At 41.0% G+C, this 22,529-nt stretch overlaps 1 protein-coding gene and 1 non-coding gene across 2 annotated transcripts in view; one reads left to right on the top strand and one right to left on the bottom strand.

Annotated features, from left to right (window-relative positions):
- The window catches only part of FBXO16 (F-box protein 16), a 66,371-nt gene that overhangs the window by 25,649 nt on the left and 18,193 nt on the right, over positions 1 to 22,529 (top strand). The window contains exons 5-7 of the mRNA XM_012128518.4: positions 4,483 to 4,647; positions 11,187 to 11,419; positions 13,257 to 13,359. Of these exons, the coding sequence (XP_011983908.3) occupies positions 4,483 to 4,647; positions 11,187 to 11,419; positions 13,257 to 13,359 (501 nt within the window). The remainder of the gene's footprint in view (positions 1 to 4,482; positions 4,648 to 11,186; positions 11,420 to 13,256; positions 13,360 to 22,529) is intronic.
- LOC114113306 (U6 spliceosomal RNA) lies at positions 19,661 to 19,767 on the bottom strand. The gene has a single exon (XR_003588367.1). It is a non-coding gene; the product is annotated as a U6 spliceosomal RNA (small nuclear RNA).

The following is a 22,529-nucleotide window of genomic DNA, read 5'->3' as shown; positions in this document are numbered from 1 at the left end:
AACCATTTCGTATTCAAAAGAGGGAATTCCCTGGTGGTCCATTGGTTAAGTCTCTGCTCTTTCACTGCTGAGGGCGGAAGTTCAATCCCTGTTTGGGGAACTAAGATCCTGTAAGCCACCAGGCATGACTAGAGGGGAAAAAAATGTAATTAAAGGAAACCTAGGGAAAGAAGCGGAGAAGGCAATGGCACCCCACTCCAGTACTCTTGCCTGGCAAATCCCACGGACGGAGGAGCCTGGTAGGCTGCGGTCCACGGGGTCGCTAAGAATCGGACACGACTGAGCGACTTCACTTTCACTTTTCACTTTCATGCATTGGAAAAGGAAATGGCAGCCCACTCCAGTATTCTTGCCTGGAGAATCCCAGGGACAGGGGAGCCTGGTGGGCTGCCGTCTGTGGGGTTGCACAGAGTCGGACACGACTGAAGTGACTTAGCAGCAGCAGCAGGGAAGGAAGCCTTTGTGAGTAATCTATAATATTCAGAGCCTCAAAAGAAAATGTATAACTTAAAATCTTGCTTTATTTATTTTATATATTTTGTATATATATTATATATGCTTTATAAATAGAGAAAGCAAGATTTTAAGTTGTGATTATAAAAATTAAAATTTTCTCCATAGAGAAGAAAACTGTAAATAAATAGAAACAGTAAACAGGTGGGAATTCCCTGCTAGTGGTTAGGATTCAGTGCTTTCACTGATGAGGGCTCAGGTTCAACCCCTGGCCAGGAGACTAAGAACCCACAAGCTGCTGCAGCTTGGCCAAAAAAAAAATTTAAGATAAACAGGGGAAAAAACATATTGCCAGCAAAGGGGTAATTTTCTTATTTTTTAAAGAATGACTATAAATCTACATTAAGAAGAAAAAGAAATGAAAGCCTAGCAGAAAAATGCGCAAAGGAAGTGAACAAATAGTTCACAAAAAGAAAAGCAGACCTTTCTAAAATAGGTAAAATGCTTAGCCTCATTTTCATGCCATCTTTTGCGACTCAGATGGATTGAGTTTCTTTTTTTCTTCTTTTAGTTTCTTTTTTAATGATAATATTTTATATTGTTGGGGGTGTGGGGAAACAAGCACCTTCATATGTTGTTGGAAGATAAATTGATGCAAACACCAAGGAGAGCAATTTGGTAGTGTTCAGTTTTTAAATAAAGATTCCTGGACATTCCCTGGCTATCCAGTGGTTGGGACTCTGTGCTTTCACTACCAAGGGTGTGAGTTTGATCCCTAGTCAGGGAACTGAGATCCTGCACGCCATGCTGCTGCTGCTGCTGCTGCTGCTAAGTCGCTTCAGTCGTGTCCGACTCTTAGCGACTCCATGGACTGCAGCCTACCAGGCTCCTCCGTCCATGGGATTTTCCAGGCAAGAGTACTGGAGTGGGGTGCCATTGCCTTCTCCAGCATGCCATGAGACATGGCTAAAAACGTAAAAAAAAAATTTAATTAAAAAAAAAAAAAGATTACCTTTGGCCAGTAGTTCCACTTCTTGGAATTTGTCAGATGCCTGTACTTCAACACATGCAAAATTTATATCTATATGAGAATACTGCATCATTGTTTGTAGTAGCAAAAGGTTGGGAATAATGGAAATGTCTGCTAATAGCAGACTGGCTGCAACCATCTCCACAATATATCATCAATAAAAAAACAAAGGTGCAGAATTGGCCTACCATTTTGGAAAGAATAAAAGAATGTACCCATATTTGTTAACCTTCTGGAATGGCACACAAGAAGCCAGTCACAATGGTTACATTCAGGGAGGGAAATGAGTGGCTAGATGACAAGGATGAGAGAGATTTTTTTTTTTTAACTTTTTTTTTTTTTACCATGTGCCCCTTGGTATCTTTGTATTTAGTGTTGATGTACACATATTACTTATTCTAAAAATGAAGCAATTTGTTTTTTTTTTTAAAAAAAAGCATAGTGTTTTAAATGCCCAGTAATAGAGTATCATTCAGCCATATAATGAATTATTAGGCAGTAATTAGAAAGCATGTTTTGGAAGAACAGAGATGCTTATTATGTGTAAAATGAAGAAAGCATGATTTTAAATCGCATGCAGTTTTCCAATTTTGCTTTCATATATGCCTGAAAAACAGAAAGGAAAATAACTCTACGAACTTGTTAATAATGTTTGGTCGTCTCTGATTGACAGGGTTCTGGGTATTGTTTTTCTTCAAGTTTCTCAGAATTCTCCATGTTTTTCACAATGAGAATGTTATCATTCCAGGGAGATGTGATATGAAATAGATAATCTTATCATCTATGTGTACCATATGTCAATCTTGGTAGATTTCAGCATCGTATTTTATTCCCAGAACTGACTGTGAAGCAATTGTTCTTTGCTGCTAAGTCACTTCAGTCGTGTCTGACTCTGTGCAACCCCATAGACGGCAGCCCACCAGGCTCCCCTGTCCCTGGGATTCTCCAGGCAAGAACACTGGAGTGGATTGCCATTTCCTTCTCCAAATTGTTTTTAGCTAGATTTAAAGTAAACAGTAAAGTCACTGCACCAAGATGAGCTTTCAGCTGTTTACAAATGTGGTGGGAGTTGTCTTACAGTTTTGAAAGCTCTTACCTACCCTCAACTTTCCTCACTCCTGTTTAGTTTTAAACAAACAAAAAGCAGCAAAAATCAAAAACAAAGCAAAAATTTATGTACTCCCAGTGCAGGGGGAGAACCCCAACTTAACTACCCAGGTCTAAACCAGATCTAAGTCAAAAGAGAAAAAGGGTGAGAATTGAGAAAAACTTTCTCCCCATCCCCTCCCTCCCAAACTCCACATCTTGATTGAATTAACTAACCATAGGAGGATTAAGGGCAGTGTAGTTTCATTCTGGGTTGCACGAAGTGGTTATGATCTCTGTTTCTGCCTGCAGTATCAGATCCTTTAAGCCTTTTCCTCCATCTAGATCCTGAACCTACTGTTTCTCCTAATTGTGCCTCTCTGCTTCTCTCTCCCCTACATGTCTTATCTTCAGCCCATAAACTAATCCTGGATGTAATCAGAACTCCATACACAATGGATGGAAGGAGGGAGGAAGAGAAACAGATAAACAGATGGATGGGTAGCGAGTTCCATTACAGAGTGTTCTGCTCCTTTGGGGGGCACTGAAACATTATTTATTATTGAGTTAACCTTGAAAAAGAGGCCAGTTTTCCAAGGATGAAATGAATGTGAAGATTAGCTGTCATCTCTGCAATTCCTGATAAGAGACATGGAATGCCTAGTCTCAACTTTATATATGGACTTGACTCTAGTTTCTACTAAGACTCATTTAAAACCTGGAATAAATTATTTTAAACACTACTACACATACTAGCAAAGAGTCGGACACAACTGAGCGACTGAACTGAACTGAACTGACACATACTAGGGTCACCTCCACCATTTGCTGGATGTGTAGGATTAACCATAATCCTATGAAAATGGAATGTACAGAATACTTTAAAAAAAAATTTATTTGGCTGCACCAGGTGTCAGTTGCAGCACGTGGGATCCAGTTCCCTAACCAGGGATCAAACCCTGGCCCCCTGCACTGAAAGCATAGAATCTTAGCCACTAGACCACCAGGGAAGTCCCCAGGATAAATGCTTAATGCTCTATTGAATCTTGAAGGCTATTTAGGACACACCAATATAGTATTAGTCATTGTGTTCCCTTTATAAAATTTATATTTAGTTAAATCATAAAAATGGAGGGAAAACAGAAGCGTATCATGAAAAAAATAAGCAATGTACCAACCGGAGTTTCTGTAGCCTTCATATAACTTTCATACAGACTTCCAGAGATCTTTAGAAAGTTCCAAAGGCTTATCTAAAGCTTAGTTTCCCCATTTGCAAGGGGACGATATTAATTATACTGCCCTTCAGGTTGTGATGAGGATGGTTAATAGATGCTCGATAAATATTAGTTGACTTGGATTCTGTCTGAATTAACATTAAAAAAAAAAAAGAAAAAGGGGTACCCAAAGCCAGTGCTCTGTGAGAACCTGGAGGGATGGGATGGGGAGGGAGGTGGAAGTGCTGTTCAGGTTGGAGGGGACACATGTATACCTATGGCCAATGTATGGCAAAACCATCATAATGTTGTAAAGTAATTATCCTCCAATTAAAAAAAAAAAATCCTCCTGCCTGGTTAGGAAGCACTTCAGGTAGGAGGTAACTTAGCTGTGATTTGGAGAAGGACCAAAAAGAGACTAGCTGTGAATTGCAGCCCTGGTTTATCTAGTTAAAATTATGTTTGTTCTGATTCATTCATGGGCTTCCCCAGTGGTTCAGCGGTAAAGAACCCGCCTGCAGTGCAGGAAACACAGAGAAGTGGGTTCGATCCCTGGGTCAGGAGGATCCCCCTGGAGGAGGGCACAGCAACCCACTCCAGAAAAAAAAAAAAGAAGTTCTCTCAGTACCAGGGTGACGGCTCAAAACCTAGAGAAAGTGGACATGTAAACTGAATAGTTTTTTAACGTTGTTTTTCCAGGTGAGCTGGCATTGGAAGAATTTAACTGAACTGGATCAGCTCTGGATGCTAAAATGTTTACGGTTTAACTGGTACATCAATTTCTCCCCAACCCCCTATGAGCAGGGTGTATGGAAGAAGCATTATATTCAGATGGTGAAAGAACTCCATGTTACCAAGCCCAAGGTAAGTTTCAGAAAAGAAGCAACAGAATTACTAACATCAGCTACTTAGGAATTCTAGAACTACGCTGGGGAAGGCCTTTGGTTCAAGACTACAAAATTCCCTTGTTCAAAGAACTTGACAGCTCTTTTCAAGATATCCATGTTAGTTGAAAGTCGTCTGACACAAACCACAGTTCCACCTAGGTTAGGACTTGGAGCTCCTCATTCTCTCCGGATTCCTGGATTTCTGTGTCTCTGACGCCTACAGTACACAATTCTGACACTGGGATTATGTGGGTAATGTGCAGTATTTATTACCTATGGGTCATCAAATTTTACTTAACTAATTCAAGTTTTCTGTGATTCTACCAGGCAAACTGAAGTTTATGGTTCTATCATTTATAAAGAAAAGTTTTGTAATAAATTAGTAATTAGGAAAGGGCATAATGGGCATATTAAAATTCTTTTTACTTTAGAAACTAGCAATGTAAAGTCCTTACATAGAATCGTAAACAGTAAATAATGTGAGCATAAATTTTTCTAGTGGTTTTCTACACATTATAACCAATGTTTATGTTCATTCTTACAGTCACAGTTAATTAGATAACTTATGGGAAATTTTTATGAGCTTTTTCTTTATAGCATGATCTATATACATGCAGAGTTGTGCATCGTTTTGTATAATAGAAGAGTTCCTGAAAATTATGTGTAAATTAAAATTTTTAATTATTTTTGAAACCACAGGGATTGTTTTTACATAGAAAAGCTGCAGTGAGTCCTTTTTGAATTGAAGAATGCTTTTGAAATACGAATAGTTCGTTCTTAACATGCTCATTTATGTTTCATTTTATTGTGTTTACTTGAAGTAGAAACCCTCTACATTTCATACAGTAATGAACTGCATAATTAATACTGTTATAATTACAATGATGAAAGCGGTCTTTCTGATTTCAGTGATGGCTGTTCTTCATGAGAATTTCTTTTAAAAAGAAAAATTTTAAGTGCAGTGGTGGAAGAGTTATTTTTAAAATTACAATAGCTATGACTCCTTTTATCATAAGGCTTTCCTTAACTCTCATTCAACGTCACTCATAGGCAGGGAAAGGCTTCATAGCTGAAGCTTGGGCTGTTCTGGGGCAGAGGAGAGAAAAGTGATTCACCAAGTTGTAGAATGAAAAATGGTTTTGAGTACTGTACGTAATACTGATTTTAATACTTGGTCTTCAACAATAACTCTTTTTCCAGAAACTATTTATGCACTTCTCTGGTGGCTCAGATGGTAAGGAATCCACCTGCAATGCAGGAGATGCAGGTTTGAGCCCCAGGTCAGGAAGATCCCGTGGAGAAGAGAATGGCAACCCACTCCAGCATTCTTGCCTGGAGGATCTCCATGGTTGGAGGAGCCTGGTGGGCCACAGTCCATGGGATCATAAAGAGTCAGGCATAACTGAGCAACTAACACACATATATTTTAAAATAATGACTAGTTCTGATACAAGAAAATTGACACATTGTTGCTTAGTCTTTAGTTTCTTTAGGAAGTACTTATGATCTCTGTTATTTCCAAGGCAAACCATTCAATATCACAGTAATCCAAGTCTATGCCCCAACCGGTAATGCTGAAGAACCTGAAGTTGAACGGTTCTATGAAGACCTACAAGACCTTTTAGAACTAACACCCGAAAAAGATGTCCTTTTCACTATAGGGGACTAGAATGCAAAAGTAGGAAGTCAAGAAACACCTGGAGTAATAGGCAAATTTGGCCTTGGAATGAGGAATGAAGCAGGGCAAAGACTAATAGAGTTTTGCCAAGAAAATGCACTGGTCAGAGCAAACACCCTCTTCCAACAACACAAGAGAAGACTCTACACATGGACATCTCCAGATGGTCAACACCAAAATCAGATTGATTATATTCCTCACAGCCAAAGATGGAGAAGCTCTATACAGTCAACAAAAACAAGACCAGGAGCTGACTGTGGCTCAGATCATGAACTCCTTATTGCCAAATTCAGACTTAAATTGAAGAAAGTAGGGAAAACCACTAGACCATTCAGGTATGACCTCAATCAAATCCCTTATGATTATACAGTGGAAGTGAGAAATAGATTTAAGGGACTAGATCTGATATATACAGTGCCTGATGAACTATGGAATGAGGTTCGTGACATTGTGCAGGAGACAGGGATCAAGACCATCCCCATGGAAAAGAAATGCAAAAAAGCAAAATGGCTGTCTGGGGAGGCCTTACAAATAGCTGTGAAAAGAAGAAAGGCGAAAAGCAAAGGAGAAAAGGAAAGATATAAGCATTTGAATGCAGAGTTCCAGAGAATAGCAAGAAGAGATAAGAAAGCCTTCTTCAGCGATCAATGCAAAGAAATAGAGGAAAAGAACAGAATGGGAAAGACTAGAGATCTCTTCAAGAAAATTAGATATACCAAGGGAACATTTCATGCAAAGATGGGCTTGATAAAGGACAGAAATGGTATGGACCTAACAGAAGCAGAAGATATTAAGAAGAGGTGTCAAGAATACACAGAAGAACTGTACAAAAAAGATCTTCACGACCCAGATAATCACGATGGTGTGATCACCCATCTAGAGCCAGACATCCTAGAATGTGAAGTCAAGTGGGCCTTAGAAAGCATCCCTACAAACAAAACTAGTGGAGGTGATGGCATTCCAGTGGAGCTGTTTCAAATCCTGAAAGATGATACTGTGAAAGTGCTGCACTCAGTATGCCAGCAAATTTGGAAAACTCAGCAGTGGCCACAGGACTGGAAAAGGTCAGTTTTCATTCTAATTCCAAAGAAAGGCAATGCCAAAGAATGTTCAAACTACCGCACAATTGCACTCATCTCACATGCTAGTAAAGTAATGCTCGAAATTCTCCAAGCCAGGCTTCAGTAATACGTGAACCATGAACTTCTTGATGTTCAAGCCGGTTTTAGAAAAGGCAGAGGAACCAGAGATCAAATTGCCAACATCCGCTGGATCATGGAAAAAGCAAGAGAGTTCCAGAAAAACATCTATTTCTGCTTTATTGACTATGCCAAAGCCTTTGACTGTGTGGATCACAAGAAACTGTGGAAAATTCTGAAAGAGATGGGAATACCAGACAACCTGACCTGCCTCTTGAGAAATCTGTATGCAGGTCAGGAAGCAACAGTTAGAACTGGACATGGAACAACAGACTGGTTCCAAATAGGAAAAGGAGTACGTCAAGGCTGTATATTGTCACCCTGCCTATTTAACTTAAATGAAGTGTACATCATGAGAAACGCTGGACTGGAAGAAGCACAAGCTGGAATCAAGATTGCCGGGAGAAATATCAATAACCTCAGATGTGCAGATGACACCAGCCTTATGGCAGAAAGTGAAGAGGAACTAAAAAGCCTCTTGATGAAAGTGAAAGTGGAGAGTGAAAAAGTTGGCTTAAAGCTCAACATTCAGAAAACGAAGATCATGGCATCTGGTCCCATCACTTCATGGGAAATAGATTGGGAAACAGTGGAAACAGTGTCAGATTTTATTTTTGGGGGCTCCAAAATCACTGCAGATGATGACTGCAGCCATGAAATTAAAAGACGTCTACTCCTTGGAAGAAAAGTTATGACCAACCTAAATAGCATATTCAAAAGCAGAGACATTACTTTGCCGACTAAGGTCCGTCTAGTCAAGGCTATGGTTTTTCCATTGGTCATGTATGGATGTGAGAGTTGGACTGTGAAGAAAGCTGAGCACCGAAGAATTGATGCTTTTGAACTGTGGTGTTGGAGAAGACTCTTGAGAGTCCCTTGGACTGCAAGGAGATCCAACCAGTCCGTTCTGAAGGAGATCAGCCCTGGGATTTCTTTGGAAGGAATGATGCTGAAGCTGAAACTCCAGTACTTTGGCCACCTCATGCGAAGAGTTGACTCACTGGAAAAGACTCTGATGCTGGGAGGGATTTGGGGCAGGAAGAGAAGGGGATGACAGAGGATGAGATGGCTGGATGGCATCATGGACTCGATGGACGTGAGTATGACTGAACTCCGGGAGTCGGTGATGGACAGGGAGGCCTGGAGTGCTGCGATTCATGGGGTTGCGAAGAGTTGGACGCGACTGAGCGACTGAACTGAACTGAACTTGTTATAGTAAATTTCAGTTTTTCTGTCAAAGAAAAAATTGGCAAATTAAACCCAGTAATATATAAAAAAAGAATGATACATGATGACCAAGTGGGATGTATCCAGGGAGAGTAAGGTTGGCATAATATTAAAAAATCAGTCCATGTAATTCATAGAATAAAAGAGAAAAGATATATGGTCATTTCAATATATGCAAACAAAAGCATTTAAAATTTTTTCAACATTTGCAATTTTAAAAAGTCTCAAAAGGCTTTGAGTAAAGGTAATACATTTTTTGTTTACTTAACAGAAAAGTCATCAGTTTTCATTATTATCTATTTTGTTAATGGGTCAATATTTTGTACTTTTCAAAATTAATAATGTTTATTTATATATATAGTTACTAGCATTCATGACTAAATTTTATTCCCTGAAACTGCTTTTTTATTTTTATTTTTTATTTTATTTTTTTTTTAAACTGCTTTTTTATTATCATGTATTCTTTATTACTAGTGGTGTTAAACAAGACTCTTCCAGCAAAAATAGATTTCATTCAATATAAACTCAGAAAAATGAAATGAATGTCCATCTTATTTGTTTTATTTTTTGGCCACCGCATGTGACTTGGGATCTTAGTTCCCTGACCAGGGATTGAACTCCTGCTCTCGGTAGTGAAAGTGTAGAATCCTAACCACTGGACCACCAGGGAACTCCTTGAATGTCCATTTTAAGTGAGATCTGCACTGTGCTGTGCTTAGTTGCTCAGTTGTGTCCGACTCTTTTCAACCCCATGGACTGTATAGCTCACCAGGCTCCTCTGTCCGTGGGGATTCTCCTGGCAAGAATACTGGAATGGGTTGCTATGCCCTCCTCCAGGATTTGCACAAAACATTAAAACTAATCCAGTAATGAGCCATCAATTATATAAACGTAAAATGTCTTTTTACTCTACTACTTATAACAACTCACTAAATCAATAAATATTTATTAAATGCTGTTATGTGCCAGGTGCTAAGAGTACACTGGTCTGAACCCCACTTTCTGGGAGCCTAGTCTATGGAGAAGGAGATGGCAACCCACTCCAGTGTTCTTGCCTGGAGAATCCCAGGGAGCGGGGAGCTGGTGGGCTTGCCGCCTATGGGGTCGCACAGAGTCGGACACGACTGAAGCGACTTAGCAGCAATCTATGGCCAGGGACACAGACAGATAGTTATCACATTGAATACAAAGTACTATCCTGTAATAGAAATATGTACAAAGAGCAGTTGAAACAAGGATAAGAAACTGATTCTGCTTGCAGGAACTTGGGGAATTTTTAAACTTTCACAAACAATTTAAGCAAACCAATTTACTGAGCAAAGCTTCCCTAATCTCTTAAAGAACAAAAATTAAGGCTTTAATGGCTTCTCAACATAGCAGTACCTCTTCCCTTAGGCTGCAACTGCATAAAAACCCTTACAAATTTTATACACACAAAAAAACAAACTTTCATTTTGGGCAATTAAAAAATAGACTTTCAAAAAAAATAGACTTTCATTTCCCAATTCTACGGAAATGGCTGAAGGTTTGATAACTGATAAAATCTATAGTTTACACCTGCATAATGGAAACTGTCTCTGTGTTTGAGATAGGTAGGACAGGGTACTGTTTTTAAGAATGTATATTTTTATGAACAAATTAACTGCAGTTGTGGAATAACTGTATAATGATATGGTAGGTGTCAATACAGGATAGAGAAGTTCATTGTGTGAGCTTGAAGCTGGAGAGTCCCGGATTCAAATTCTGACCGTGTCTTACTGCTTGTGTCTTAATAGCAGTAGTGGAAAAATTAATCAGTTTATCTTACCTTCAGTTTTCTCTTCTATAAAATGGAAGTAGTTATGATTACCTTTTAAAGTTATTATGAAGGTTAAATAAAGTAATATAAGAAGGGGAATTTCCTGGTGGTCCAGTGGTTAAGACTCCATGCTTCCAACGTAAGGGGTGCAGGTTCGATTCCTGGTAGGGGAAACTAAGATCACACATGCCTCAGTGTATAACCCCCCTCAAAAAGTAATAATAATGCAGGAATACTTCCTGAGACAGTGCCTGGCATATACAGGTACCTCTGGGTTGGTGGCTGCTGTGATCACTGCTGCCATATCAATGCCAACATGGTGAGGAAGATAATGATGATTTTCTTAAAGCATTTATTTATTTATTCAGTTTTGGTTGCAAAGGGTCTTCGTTACTGCCCTTGGGCATTCACTAGTTGCAGAGACTCTAGATCTCTGGCTCAGTGGTTGTGGCACACGGGCAGGTGGAATCTTCCTGGACCAGGGATTGAACCAGTGTCCCCTGCGTTGGCAGGCAGATTCTTAATCACTAGACTACCAGGGAAGTCCATGTTCTTTGTTTTACTTTTGTTTTTATTATAGTGTTTTGAGAACAGAAATAATTTTCTCCTTCTAGACACCTCCAAAAGATGGGTTTGTGATCGCAGATGTTCAACCCATTAGAAGCAGTTCTCCAGGGGGAAAGCTGTCTCCTTCATCTGCTTTCCGATCCTCTTCCTCTTTAAGAAAGAAGAACCATCCAGGGGAGAAAGAACTCCCACCCTGGAGGTCTTCTGACAAGCATCCAACTGATATCATTCGCTTCAATTACCTGGACAACTGTGACCCTATTGAACACAGCTGGCAAGGGTAAGAACTGTGCCTTTCTCCACTTCTTTCCTTTTAGAAACAATTTACTGGCTCTTTGGTCTACGAAAAGATGAAAACAGAAGCTACTGTCAAATACAAATGCTTTTCACTGGTGGTGGTGGTTTAGTCGCTGAGTCATGTCAGACTCTGTGCAACCCCATGGACTGCAGCCCACCAGGCTCCTCTGTCCATGGGGACTCTCCAGGCAAGAACACTGGGGTGGGTAGCCATTCTCTTCTCCAGGGGATCTTCCCAACCCAGGGATCAAAACTGCCTCTGCTGCATTGCAGGTGGATTCTTTACTGCTGAGCCACCAGGGAAGCCCCAAGAAGCAAAAAGTGATTGAAAGTCAATGAACCTTTATTGGTAAATTTGATCTTTTCTTTAAGATTTGTTTGCATTTTGTAGCTGTAATGCTTTCCTTACAGCTTCTTTTAATATTTTAATACCTCAGATTCCAATCCAGCACCGTAGGGTTCATTATAGTCTTTTCCTTTTCCGTATTTGTGCCTCCCTTCTGTGGCATTGATATACATATATATATTTGATTTTATATATATTATATGATTATATATAATACATGATTATATTATATAGATGATTATGATTATATATATGATTATATTTTATATACATTTGATTATATACGTACATACATAATTTTGTATGGGCTTTACTGATCGCTCAGAACCCACCTACAATGTGGGAGACCTGGGTTCCATCCCTGGGTTGAGAAGATCCCCTGTAGGAGGGCGTGGTAACCCACTCCAGTATTCTTGCCTGGAGAATCCTCATGGACAGAGGCGGCTGGCGGGCTACAGTCCATGGAGTTGCAAAGAGTTGGAGATGACTGAGCGACTAAGCATAGTACAGCATAATTTTGTATAAAAAATATATGAAGTATACACACAGAGAATATATTTACTTAACAAATTCTGGAAGTAATTTCTGAATTGCTAACTCCTGTCACTGTCAAAACAAATTTGCTAACTAGAATTCGATGTTTGTTTCTGGTTCATTTTGCCTTTAGCCTGGGGGTATATACTCATAATAATAATAATGTGGATCCATACTTTATCCTATTATATGCAAGCATTTTAAAAAAACAAATATTAATGTTAATACAAACAATAAGATTACTGAAAACAGTTTAAGATGTCTTTGCCTATGTTTTTGTCCTTAGGATATGTTCTACTAAGGCTATTCAGACAAATGACTATGTTAAAGTCCCATGAAGTTATTCCTTTGTGTGGGGTAACACCACCAGCTGTTTTTAGATTTTCGGAATTTTTTTTCTTTTATTTCATAATTTTGAGATGGTTCCAAAGTCAAATATACAAAACAAAGTGTATCTGGAGAAGTCTCCAATACTGTTTTGTGTTCCTAATTGGATCACAGGGGAATCCTATGGATAGGTAACTATTTTTTAAAATGTCCTTACATTTAAAAAATCATAAAGGAGGGGAGTGGGGCGGATGAAAAAAATATAAACAAATACAGACACATGCACCCCTTTCTGAAAGAAATGGTGTCACACAATACGTACCACTTTATCCCGCTTTCTTTCTTCCTGTAACAATACATCCTGGAGCTCACTCCACAGGTATATGAAGAAATACTCTGGCCTCCTTTTTACAGCCCATAGTCCTCCATTGTGTGGATGTGTCAGAGTTTATTCAACCCCTTCTCTATTGATAGACACTTGGCTTGTTTCCAGCTGAGCGAAGATAATCTTTTAAACCGCAGGAACAACAAAATCAAATAGACAGACAGCTCTGCCAACCACCAAAACTTTAAAATGATATTTATAATTTTCCCAATGCTCTCCAATTAACAGGAGAAGGAAAAGACAGGAAATGACTCCAGCTTTCAACCGACAGTCACGTGATAAGACAAATAAATCACAGGAGAGATCTAAACTAAGAAAAGCACAGTCGCTGGTAAGTATTGCTTACAAAACATTCCCCCCCATGTTAATGAAAAATGCAGGATCTCTATAATCCTATTGATTTTTTTTTATGGGAATCATCAAGTAACAGTTTAAATTCTGGGCTCTGACACTGACTGGCTAGCTGTGTGACCTTGAAGATGCCCTTTATTTAATCTCTCTGAGCCTCGGTTTTTTTAAAAGCTTGGATGGATTGATGTGTGTGAATCTGCTTTGAAAACTATACAATATAAAGGAAGTATTATTATCATTGTTTCTTTCTTTTTCTGTGAGTCCTTTGGGGTCAGAGAGGGGAGCCTATAGACATTTCTCTGTAGAAATTACTTATCTGTAGAATGCAAGTTCCACTGACCTAAGAAAAAGGTATTGCGCTGTGCTTAGTCGCTCAGTTGTGTCCAACTCTCTGCGGTCCCGTGGACGGTAGCCCACCAGACTCCTCTGTCCACAGAATTCTCCAGGCTAGAATACTGGAATGGATTGCCTTTTTCTATTCCAGGGGATCTTCCTGACCCAGGGATCAAGCCCACCTTCTCCTGCATCTCCTGCATTGGCAGGAGAATTCTTTACCACTGGCACCACCTGGCAAGCCCAAGAAAAGGATATTGAGTTGACCAAAAACTTGATTCTGGTTTTTCCTTAACATGTTATGGAAAAACCCAAACTTTTCGGCCAGCCTGATACGCGTTCCATAGTTGTTCTGTCGCCAGCGGAGAATGATGATAAAAGTGCATTCTAAATAACTTCAGGGAAAAAAAAAATGAATTAAGAACTTTTCTTCCCCTAATTAAAAAATAGCTAATTGACAACCTAATAAAAGTCAGTGGTTGTAACTAGGGAGCATTATTATTTCAGAGCAGAATTTCCCAAATTGTGGTTCTGTACCCCTAGTGGATCCCTTTCAGCACATATGAGTCTTTGGAGCCAAGTAGAAGGGAATAAGGGTGGAATAAAAAGTTTCTATTAGTAGTAAAGATTTCGAAAAAGGCTGCAGATACACACTAGAGGAAAATTAATATCAAATGGGTGTCAGTTGGGAGAAGGATAAGTGTGTACTCATGAATAAATCACTTTTATAGCTCTCCTTTAAAGCTTAATTACTTTCTGTTTCAATGCATTTTCAAGTGTTATGTTCCAAAAAGAGAGAGAGAGAGATGAGCTTTTTGAAATAGGTTAGTCTATATTCTGAGGAGACAATCTGGTTGGACGGGATGAGACTTATCACAGACATATGTATGGAGGCCCAAGGGAATGAGGAAGCTTAAAATAGAGCAGTAAAATTGTCAGTGAAAACCATTAATTGGGAAAAATAACTATGAGGTTTATCACCCGAGCCACTCAGGCATGCGGCCACCTACTTGCCAGCCCCTCCTTAGCCAGAAGTAGAGGAGAGATCTGGGGGAGCACAGGGAATTTGCAGGAAGGTAAAAATTGGTGACGTATGCTTACAAACTATGAGCGCAGTCGGACATTTCTCTGGCTTAAAAAAACAAAACAAAAATCAAAGGCTAAACAGAAATCCTCCCTCTGGGTTTTTGACATTCACCATCTGTCACCCTCTAGCAGGGCTTGCTTAAGTTGAAATAAGACTTCAAAAGTTGTGCTCATTTAAGCTGAAAGGGAAACCAGGGCAAAGTAAACAAGGATGGAACACCATTAAGCGATGAGTAGGTGAAGTGTGCGACTGTATGGATCTACTTGCGTGTGTTATTTGCTCAGTCGTATCTGACTCTTTGCGACCCCATGGACTGTAGCCCGCCAGGCTTCTCTGTCCATGGAATTCTCCAGGCAAGAATACTGGAGTGGGTTGCCATTTCCTCCTCCAGGGGATCTTCCCAACTCAGGGATCGAACCTGGGTCTCCTGCATTGCAGGTGGGTTCTTTAAAACCTGAGCCACCAGGGAAGCATACTTGTGTGGTTTCTGTAAATATGCTAATTAGAATCACTATTTCTGCTTAATTATGAGAGGGAGCATTAAGACATAATTAAACCCTCCAAAAGTGAGCTGGGATGTTGGACTCCACATTGGTGTCTGTGATGTGCGTGCATGCTCAGGCTTGTCTGACTCTTTGCGACCCCATGGACGGTAGCCTGCCAGGCTCCTCCTCTCCATGGAATTTTCCAGGCAAGAATACTGCAGTGGGTTGCCATTTCCCTCTCCAGGAGATCTTTCAGACCCAGGGATCGAACCCGAGTCTCCTGTATCTCCTGCCTTGGCAGGCAGAGCCTGTACCACTCTGACCCTGGGGAGCCTTGTGGCTGTTAGGCCGCAGGCTGCAGGTGGCTAAGGCCCCCTCCCTCCCCTGCGCCACTTTGCCCCACCGTCCACCACACCCCTCCCTCGGAGGAAAGGAGCAACCTCCTGCATGAGGCAAGGTGATTGTGAAAATGAAATACTAGCTGTGGGGCCTGAGATGAGAGGAACTGGGTTCTGAGGAAATTCATTTAGGGGGCACAAAGAAAGTAAGGAGTAAATCAAATCTGACAATCAAATGGATAATGAAGGACCAACTGTATAGCACAGGGAAGTCTGCTTAATGTTATGCGGCAGCCTGGGGGTTTGGGGGAGAATGGACACATGAATACATATGTCTGAGTCCCTTTGCTGTCCACCTGAAGCCATCACAACATTGTTAATCGGCTGTACTCCTGGGTAAAATAGAAAGCTGAAAACGAAACAGAAATGACAAGTGCAGCTGTGGAGAGAGTGTGGTAGACACAGCCCGGGTGGGATTAAAGTGGAGAACATCACAGATTCATTAGATAGAAAGTTCTTGCATCGTTTAGACAGGTTTGTCTAGGAAGATTCAGGAGGAACTAGAGACACAGGGGAGCAGGAAGAACTTAGGGGAGCGCCTTACAAAGCCAGAATGAGAAGGACAGATCACCAACGCCCAGGGAGGACCTGAGGCCTGAGCGCTGGCATGCACCCTGCCCCTCAAAGTGGGAAGGGCGTGTGGCGCTAGAGAGGTTCAAGCTTTGTGAGGTGGGGCGGTTAGAAGAAAAACAGCACGGGTGTGAAGGACAAAGAACATTCCTCTGAATATCCCCAAACTTTTTGGCACCAGGGACCACTTTCATGAAAGAGAATTTTTTCCATGAATTGGGGAAGAGGGGATGGTTTCAGGATGATTCAAGTGCATTACATTTATTGTTCACTTTATTGCTATTATTAATATATCAGCTGCACCTCAGATCATCAGGCATTAGACCCCGGAGGCTGGGGACCCCTCTCTCGGCTCTCACTCCAGGGCATGGCTATCAGGTCACTGAGGCATCTTCACTGTTTGCCTGTCATTACTTAGAATGAGTCATTAGAGTTCTCCCTCCAAACAGAAACATTCTCAAGGAAACAGTTTCAAATCTGTGTATATTGCTGTGAGTCGGTGATGTTTTCCACTATTATTAAGTTTGAGTTTCAAGGGTACCTGATTCCCCTTTGAATTCCAGCACTGCCTCACTATAGCTGCTTCACTGAACCACCTTTTGGTGGGAATCATTGATAGAAGCTAGCCTTCCCATGTGGCTCAGTGGTTAAGGATCCACCTGCCAATACTGGAGACACGGCGGGTTTGATCCCTGGGTCGGGAAGATTCCCCTGGGAGAGGAAACAACAATCCACTCCAATATTCTTGTCTGGGAAAATCCTATGGACAGAGGAGCCTCGCAGGCTACAGTCTGTGGGGTCCCAAAGAGTTGGACATGACTGAGCGAATCTCTGTCTATTCGATCACTAATGCTTTATCATTTTGAAGGTGATTTATTATCAAAATATGTTCATTACCATTAGTTTTTTGTTGTGGTGGTTGTTTGCTTGTTTTGCTTTTTGGCCACACCATGTGGCATATGGGATCTTAGTTCCCTGACCAGGGATTGAACCTGTGACCCCTTGCATTGAAGGTCCAGAATCTTAACCACTGGACCATTAAGGAAGTCCCATCATTAGTTATAATAAAATCCCAGACAGAACAAATCCATGAAAAAATATAAGCACCACGGGACAGCCAGGTGCCATCTTAAACTTCAGAGATTTTCCCATCTTGAGTAAAGACATTAAAAAAAATACTTTAAAAAAATCTTAACAGCTGGCCCCACGATTCCTTTTTGGGAAGAAGAAGGAGGGAGCTGTCTCCTTGGGGGAAAGCCACTAAGGAGCAAATGCTACAAGCACCTGGACTCCAGGGGAGAGACAACCTGCCCGGCTAGAGATTAGAGGGGAGGTGGGGCAGAGGGCGGAGAGGAAAGAAATAAGACCAGGAAAGAAAAGCCAGCCAGTTGGAGGGAAGCTAAGCCCAGGCAGGGGAAAATGACAGTGTTAGATGGTAACCCAGCCATTCCCAATCAAATTTGTTCCCTATTACTGGGATGTAAAGCCTGCCTTCCATATCTTTAGGAAATTATACTCAGTTTACACATGGAAGCAAGATCTCAGTAGTCTAGAAACCAAGAAAGCCCCTCGGGACTATTTACAAAAACCAAGGTGGAGAGGGCGGGACTTCCCTGGCAGTCCAGTGGTTAAGACTTCACGCTTCCAGGGGGTGAGGGTTTGATCCTTGGTAAGAGAACTAAGATCCCACACACTGAGCTTGGCCAAGGAGGGAGAAAAAAAATGCTATCCTTAAAACTAAAACCAAGGGGGATGGCTTTGGGCTCCCCAGGGCTGGAATTGGGACCCAGCTGAGCTGACATCTTGTTTTCTGTCTGTTTTTTGTTTTTCCTTTTTCCTACCAAGTTAAGTATAAAAACAAATACCTTTTTGTCTCATGCTGAACTTTTTTTCTTGAAGGTTAGAAGTCCTCACTTTCCAGGTTTTGATTTAGCCAAGGATTTCAAAAAGCTTTCTGTTCAGTGTTCAGCTAAATACAAGTAACAAAAGCTTCTAATTGCCTGCTTACTCTAATTGCTTTAGATAAGACCTTATCTTGCCTGGTGCTCCTCCCCTTAACTCCAGCCTCTGTGGTTACCGTCTTGACCTCCTTCCAGGATAACTTGATTCTTAATGTTCTGATTGTTTTTTAATAGTCTTTAAGCTTTCTCACTTTTTTTTTCCCCCATCTGGATTAAGAGAGGAGGAGAAAGGAGTAATTCTCTAAAGCGATTCAGGGTTCACATTTAAGAAAGAACAATGGTTTAAGCATTGGGAAACCCCAGGTTCTGGCCTTAGCTCTGCTGTTGACTAGCAGACCCTCAAGCTATTTCTAAAATAAGTTAGAATTGCATCTTTTTTTTTTTTTAGTAACTGAGGTTTCTTTTAAATATTTATCTCATTTATTATTTATTTCACTGCACCGGGTCTTAGTTTCGGCACATAGAATCTTCAGTCTTCCCTGTGGCATGCAGGATCTAGTTCCCTGACCAGGGATCGAACCCACACCCACTGCATTGGGGCACAGAGTCTTAGCCACTGGACCACCAGGGAAGCCCCTGAAATACCTCTTTAATGTCTCTTCCAGGCTAAAGTCTGCATCTCTGGACCCTCATAGTTTCCCACCACATTTACTCTCTGCTTTTCCCTAATACCAAAAAGAACCCAGGGTATTCATGAATCCTAATTCTAAATCATTAAAAACTGGTTTCTGTCTCCTTTTTTTTCCCTTTGAACTTTAGAAAACCTGATTAATTAAAACAGAAGAATTTATAAAACATAGTTTATACAGTGGTTTTCTTGCAAGCAGTCTTCAGTAGACTTCTTTCAAATTCTGACAGATACCCTAGGTGTCTGGTTTGGATGTGCAGAGCTAAAAATATCTATAGGAGAGATTTTTACTTACGTAGTCCAATCCGTGAAATTCCTGAGAATTCCATCTGGAAGAAAGAATAAGAAAGAATATGGGGGACTTCCCTGGTGGTCCAGTGGCTAAGACACTCTTCTCCCAATGTAGGGGGCCTGGGTTTGATCCCTGGTCAGGGAACTAGATTCCACATGCCACAGTGAAGACCTGAAGCAGCCAAATAAATTAATAAAATTTAGGAGCAAAACAACAATGTATTTTTTTTTTAATGGAATATGGGCTTTGCAGTCTGAGAGACCTGGTCTTTTTTTTTTTTTTTTTCATGGTAGCAAGCAAACAGGATTTATTTCAGAGAGAAAGTATAAAACTCTCAGCATAGACGCTGAGAGGGGGTGACGTGCCCCAGACGGGGCTTTTTTACTAAGCACTGCAACTTTAGATAAGTTACTTAACCTCTCTGAGCCCCAATTTAAAAAAAATTTCCCTGTTTTATTCATACTTGTTAAACTTTATTTTTTAATTGGAGGAAAATCGCTTTACAGTGTTGTGAAGGTTTCTGGTATAAAAATGTGAAATGCTTCACCAGTGTGCATGTCATCCTTGAGCAGGGGCCATGCCAATCCTCTTTGTATCACTCCAATTGAGGTATATGTGCTGTCGAAGTGAGCACTGAGCCTCAATTTCTTCATCTATAAAATGGGAATAATGATACCTCCCTTGCAGGACTGTTGTGAGGATCACATGCCAGGTATATATCAAGTACTCAATACATGTTCACGTTCTCCTCCATTAAACACCATCTTATTTTTCACTTTGCTGACCAAGAGCACACACTTGGGCCTGAAACAGCCTAGGTTCAACGCCTGATCCCACAATTTCAGCAACTCAGTGATTTGGGACAAATTGTTGACAATCTCGGAAGCACTGTTTTCTCATCTGGAAAATGGAGTTAGCAACAACAGGGCCCAGCTCCAGGAAGCATTCATGAACTAGTCACATCCATCAGAATCACATCAGATCACCATGGAGACAGCAGGGATGCTGAGAGAGTGCTGATGCTGAGTGGCTGCTGAGTTGCTGACAAGGGGTCAGCCAGGTGGCCAGTATGAGGCTCCAACCTTCTCTTTCTCGATTCTACCTTTACTTTCCCCACTTTTCTTTTTTAAAATATTTTTAATTGATTATTTTGGGGCTGTTATTGATGGGTCTTAATTGCAGCATGTGGGATCTTTCATTGTGGGGCTCGGGCTTCTCTAAATGTGGCTCCCGGGCTCAGTAGTTGTGACTTGCAAACTTAATTGCCCTGTGGCTTATGGGATCTTAGTTCCCCCACCAGGGATCAAACCCTGGTCCCCTGCATTGGAAGGCAGATTCTTAACCACTGGACCACCAGGGACAGCCCTCCCCCACTTTTGTCTTTCTCCTTTGTCTTCTCTCTCACAGTTTCTGCTGTGTGAAAAATGGTTGCATCCAGAGAGGTATGACGTGTAACCCATATATTTTCTTTCCCTGCATGTCCTCCATACATCTTGTGTCTGTGCATGACTCCTCAGTGCTGGGTTTTTGATTCCACGCCCCCAGGCAGAATACTGTGTGTTGAACTCTGTGCCATGGACTTGGTGCTGTGTGCCTTCCTCTGCCTCTGATACCTCCAAGATGAAAAGACCTAATTGCTAAGAATCCTGGGGGCAAAATTAATTCTCAGAGAGGACCACGACTTAGCATCTTTGCATTTCTCCTTTTCTCTGAAAGAGCATAGTCTGCTTGTTTTGTCTTGTGGCCTCTTGTTTGATCATGCTATGCATAATAAATTAACGTGGCATTTCCAACAGAAGGAATTCTACTCGCTTCTTTCCCTGAATATTTAGACTGGGGCCAAATGGCTTCTTGTTTTTACTTATGAGTTAAACAAAAGGGACTTCCCTGGTGGTGCTGTGGTTAAGACTATGCCTTCCAATGCAGGGCTGCAGGTTCAATCCCTGATGGGGGGACCAAGATCCCACATGCCTCACTGCTCAAAACCCAAAACAAAAAAATGGAAGCAATATTGTAACAAATTCAATAAACAACTTTAAAAATGGTCCACATCAAAAAAAAATCTTTAAAAAATATATATGTGTGTGTATGCAGTCTATATGTATGTGCGTGTGTATAACCCTTTGTATTAAATAGTTTGGCTTTTTACAGCAAACTACATTAGAAGCCAATTTTTTCAGACATGGATATTTTGAAATGTAAATTCGTAGTCCCTACTAACAAACTACCGTAGGAATTTTATGTCCTGTGCACATTTGGCGGCACATCCTGACTTTATGTCACCTACTTGGGAGGCTGAATGGTGGCATCTTATAATCTTGGACTTAAATTTCAAAACCCTGGCTAGAATTTTCTGCTTAGCCTTTCCCCCCACAACTGACGGTTTTACCCCAGAGCTAAAGACAAATGAAGAACAAAAACAGACCTGTTGCTGTGTTGATTATTTCTCGCTCACCTCTATTTCTCTATTTAAAAAAAAATTTTAAGGTATAGATTTTTTAATGTGGACCAATTTTTTTTTTTTTTTAATGGCCACATCATACAGCATGCAGGATCTTTGGTTGGGGCATGCAAACTCTTAGTTGTGGCATGCGGGATCTAGTTCCCTGACCAGGGATGGAACCCCAGCCCCTTTGCATTGGGAGCTCGGACTCTTAGCCACTGGACCACCAGGGGAATCATAGACCCAATCTTGACTGCTTTCCTTCCATTCCTGCAGTCCTTTCTTCCCTTAAGATCATTAATTACTGAAACCTGTTTAAGGGCAAGCATTGGGGCCAGGCTTAGATCACAAAATGTCTTGGACCAAAATGGGTCCTCTTATGTCAAAGAGCTCACGCCTGATTCTCTTTCTCCAGGGACCCCCTCCCCTATCTGCTTATAACACCCAATGTTGACATAAAAGAAATTTCAAGTTAGTTCGACCAGATCATCAGATGCTCTGGACCAAACTCAAGACTGTCAGATTTGTACCTTTTGTTTATTTCCTCAGGCTTCCCAGGTGGCTCAAGTGGTAAAAATCCACCTACCAACGCAGGAGATGCAGGCAGGAGATAGAGGTTTGATCCCTGGGTCGGGAAAATCCCCTGGAGGAGGAAATGACAACCCACTCCAGTATTCTTGTCTGGACAGTTCCGTGGACAGAGGAGCCTGGCGGGCTACAGCCCATGGGGTTGCAAAGAGTCAGACACAACTTAGCCACTGGACACACACACACATAGAATTCCCCATACTTTGTCTTTCCTCCTTATATTTTCTCTTTCCTCTTGTCATGATGGGCATTATAGCCTTAAAATGAAGAGGGTCTGCAAACTTGTTTCCAGGGACAACCAGGAAGGGTGGTGGATGACCAGCCCACTCAAGATGGCTGTTCTCTTGCTCTCTGTCCATCCCCTG

Source organism: Ovis aries, chromosome 2 (assembly GCF_016772045.2).
Source record: "Ovis aries strain OAR_USU_Benz2616 breed Rambouillet chromosome 2, ARS-UI_Ramb_v3.0, whole genome shotgun sequence".
NCBI lineage: Eukaryota > Metazoa > Chordata > Mammalia > Artiodactyla > Bovidae > Ovis > Ovis aries.
The sequence above is the reverse complement of the archived record's forward strand: the minus strand, read 5'-3'. Positions and strand labels throughout refer to the sequence as shown.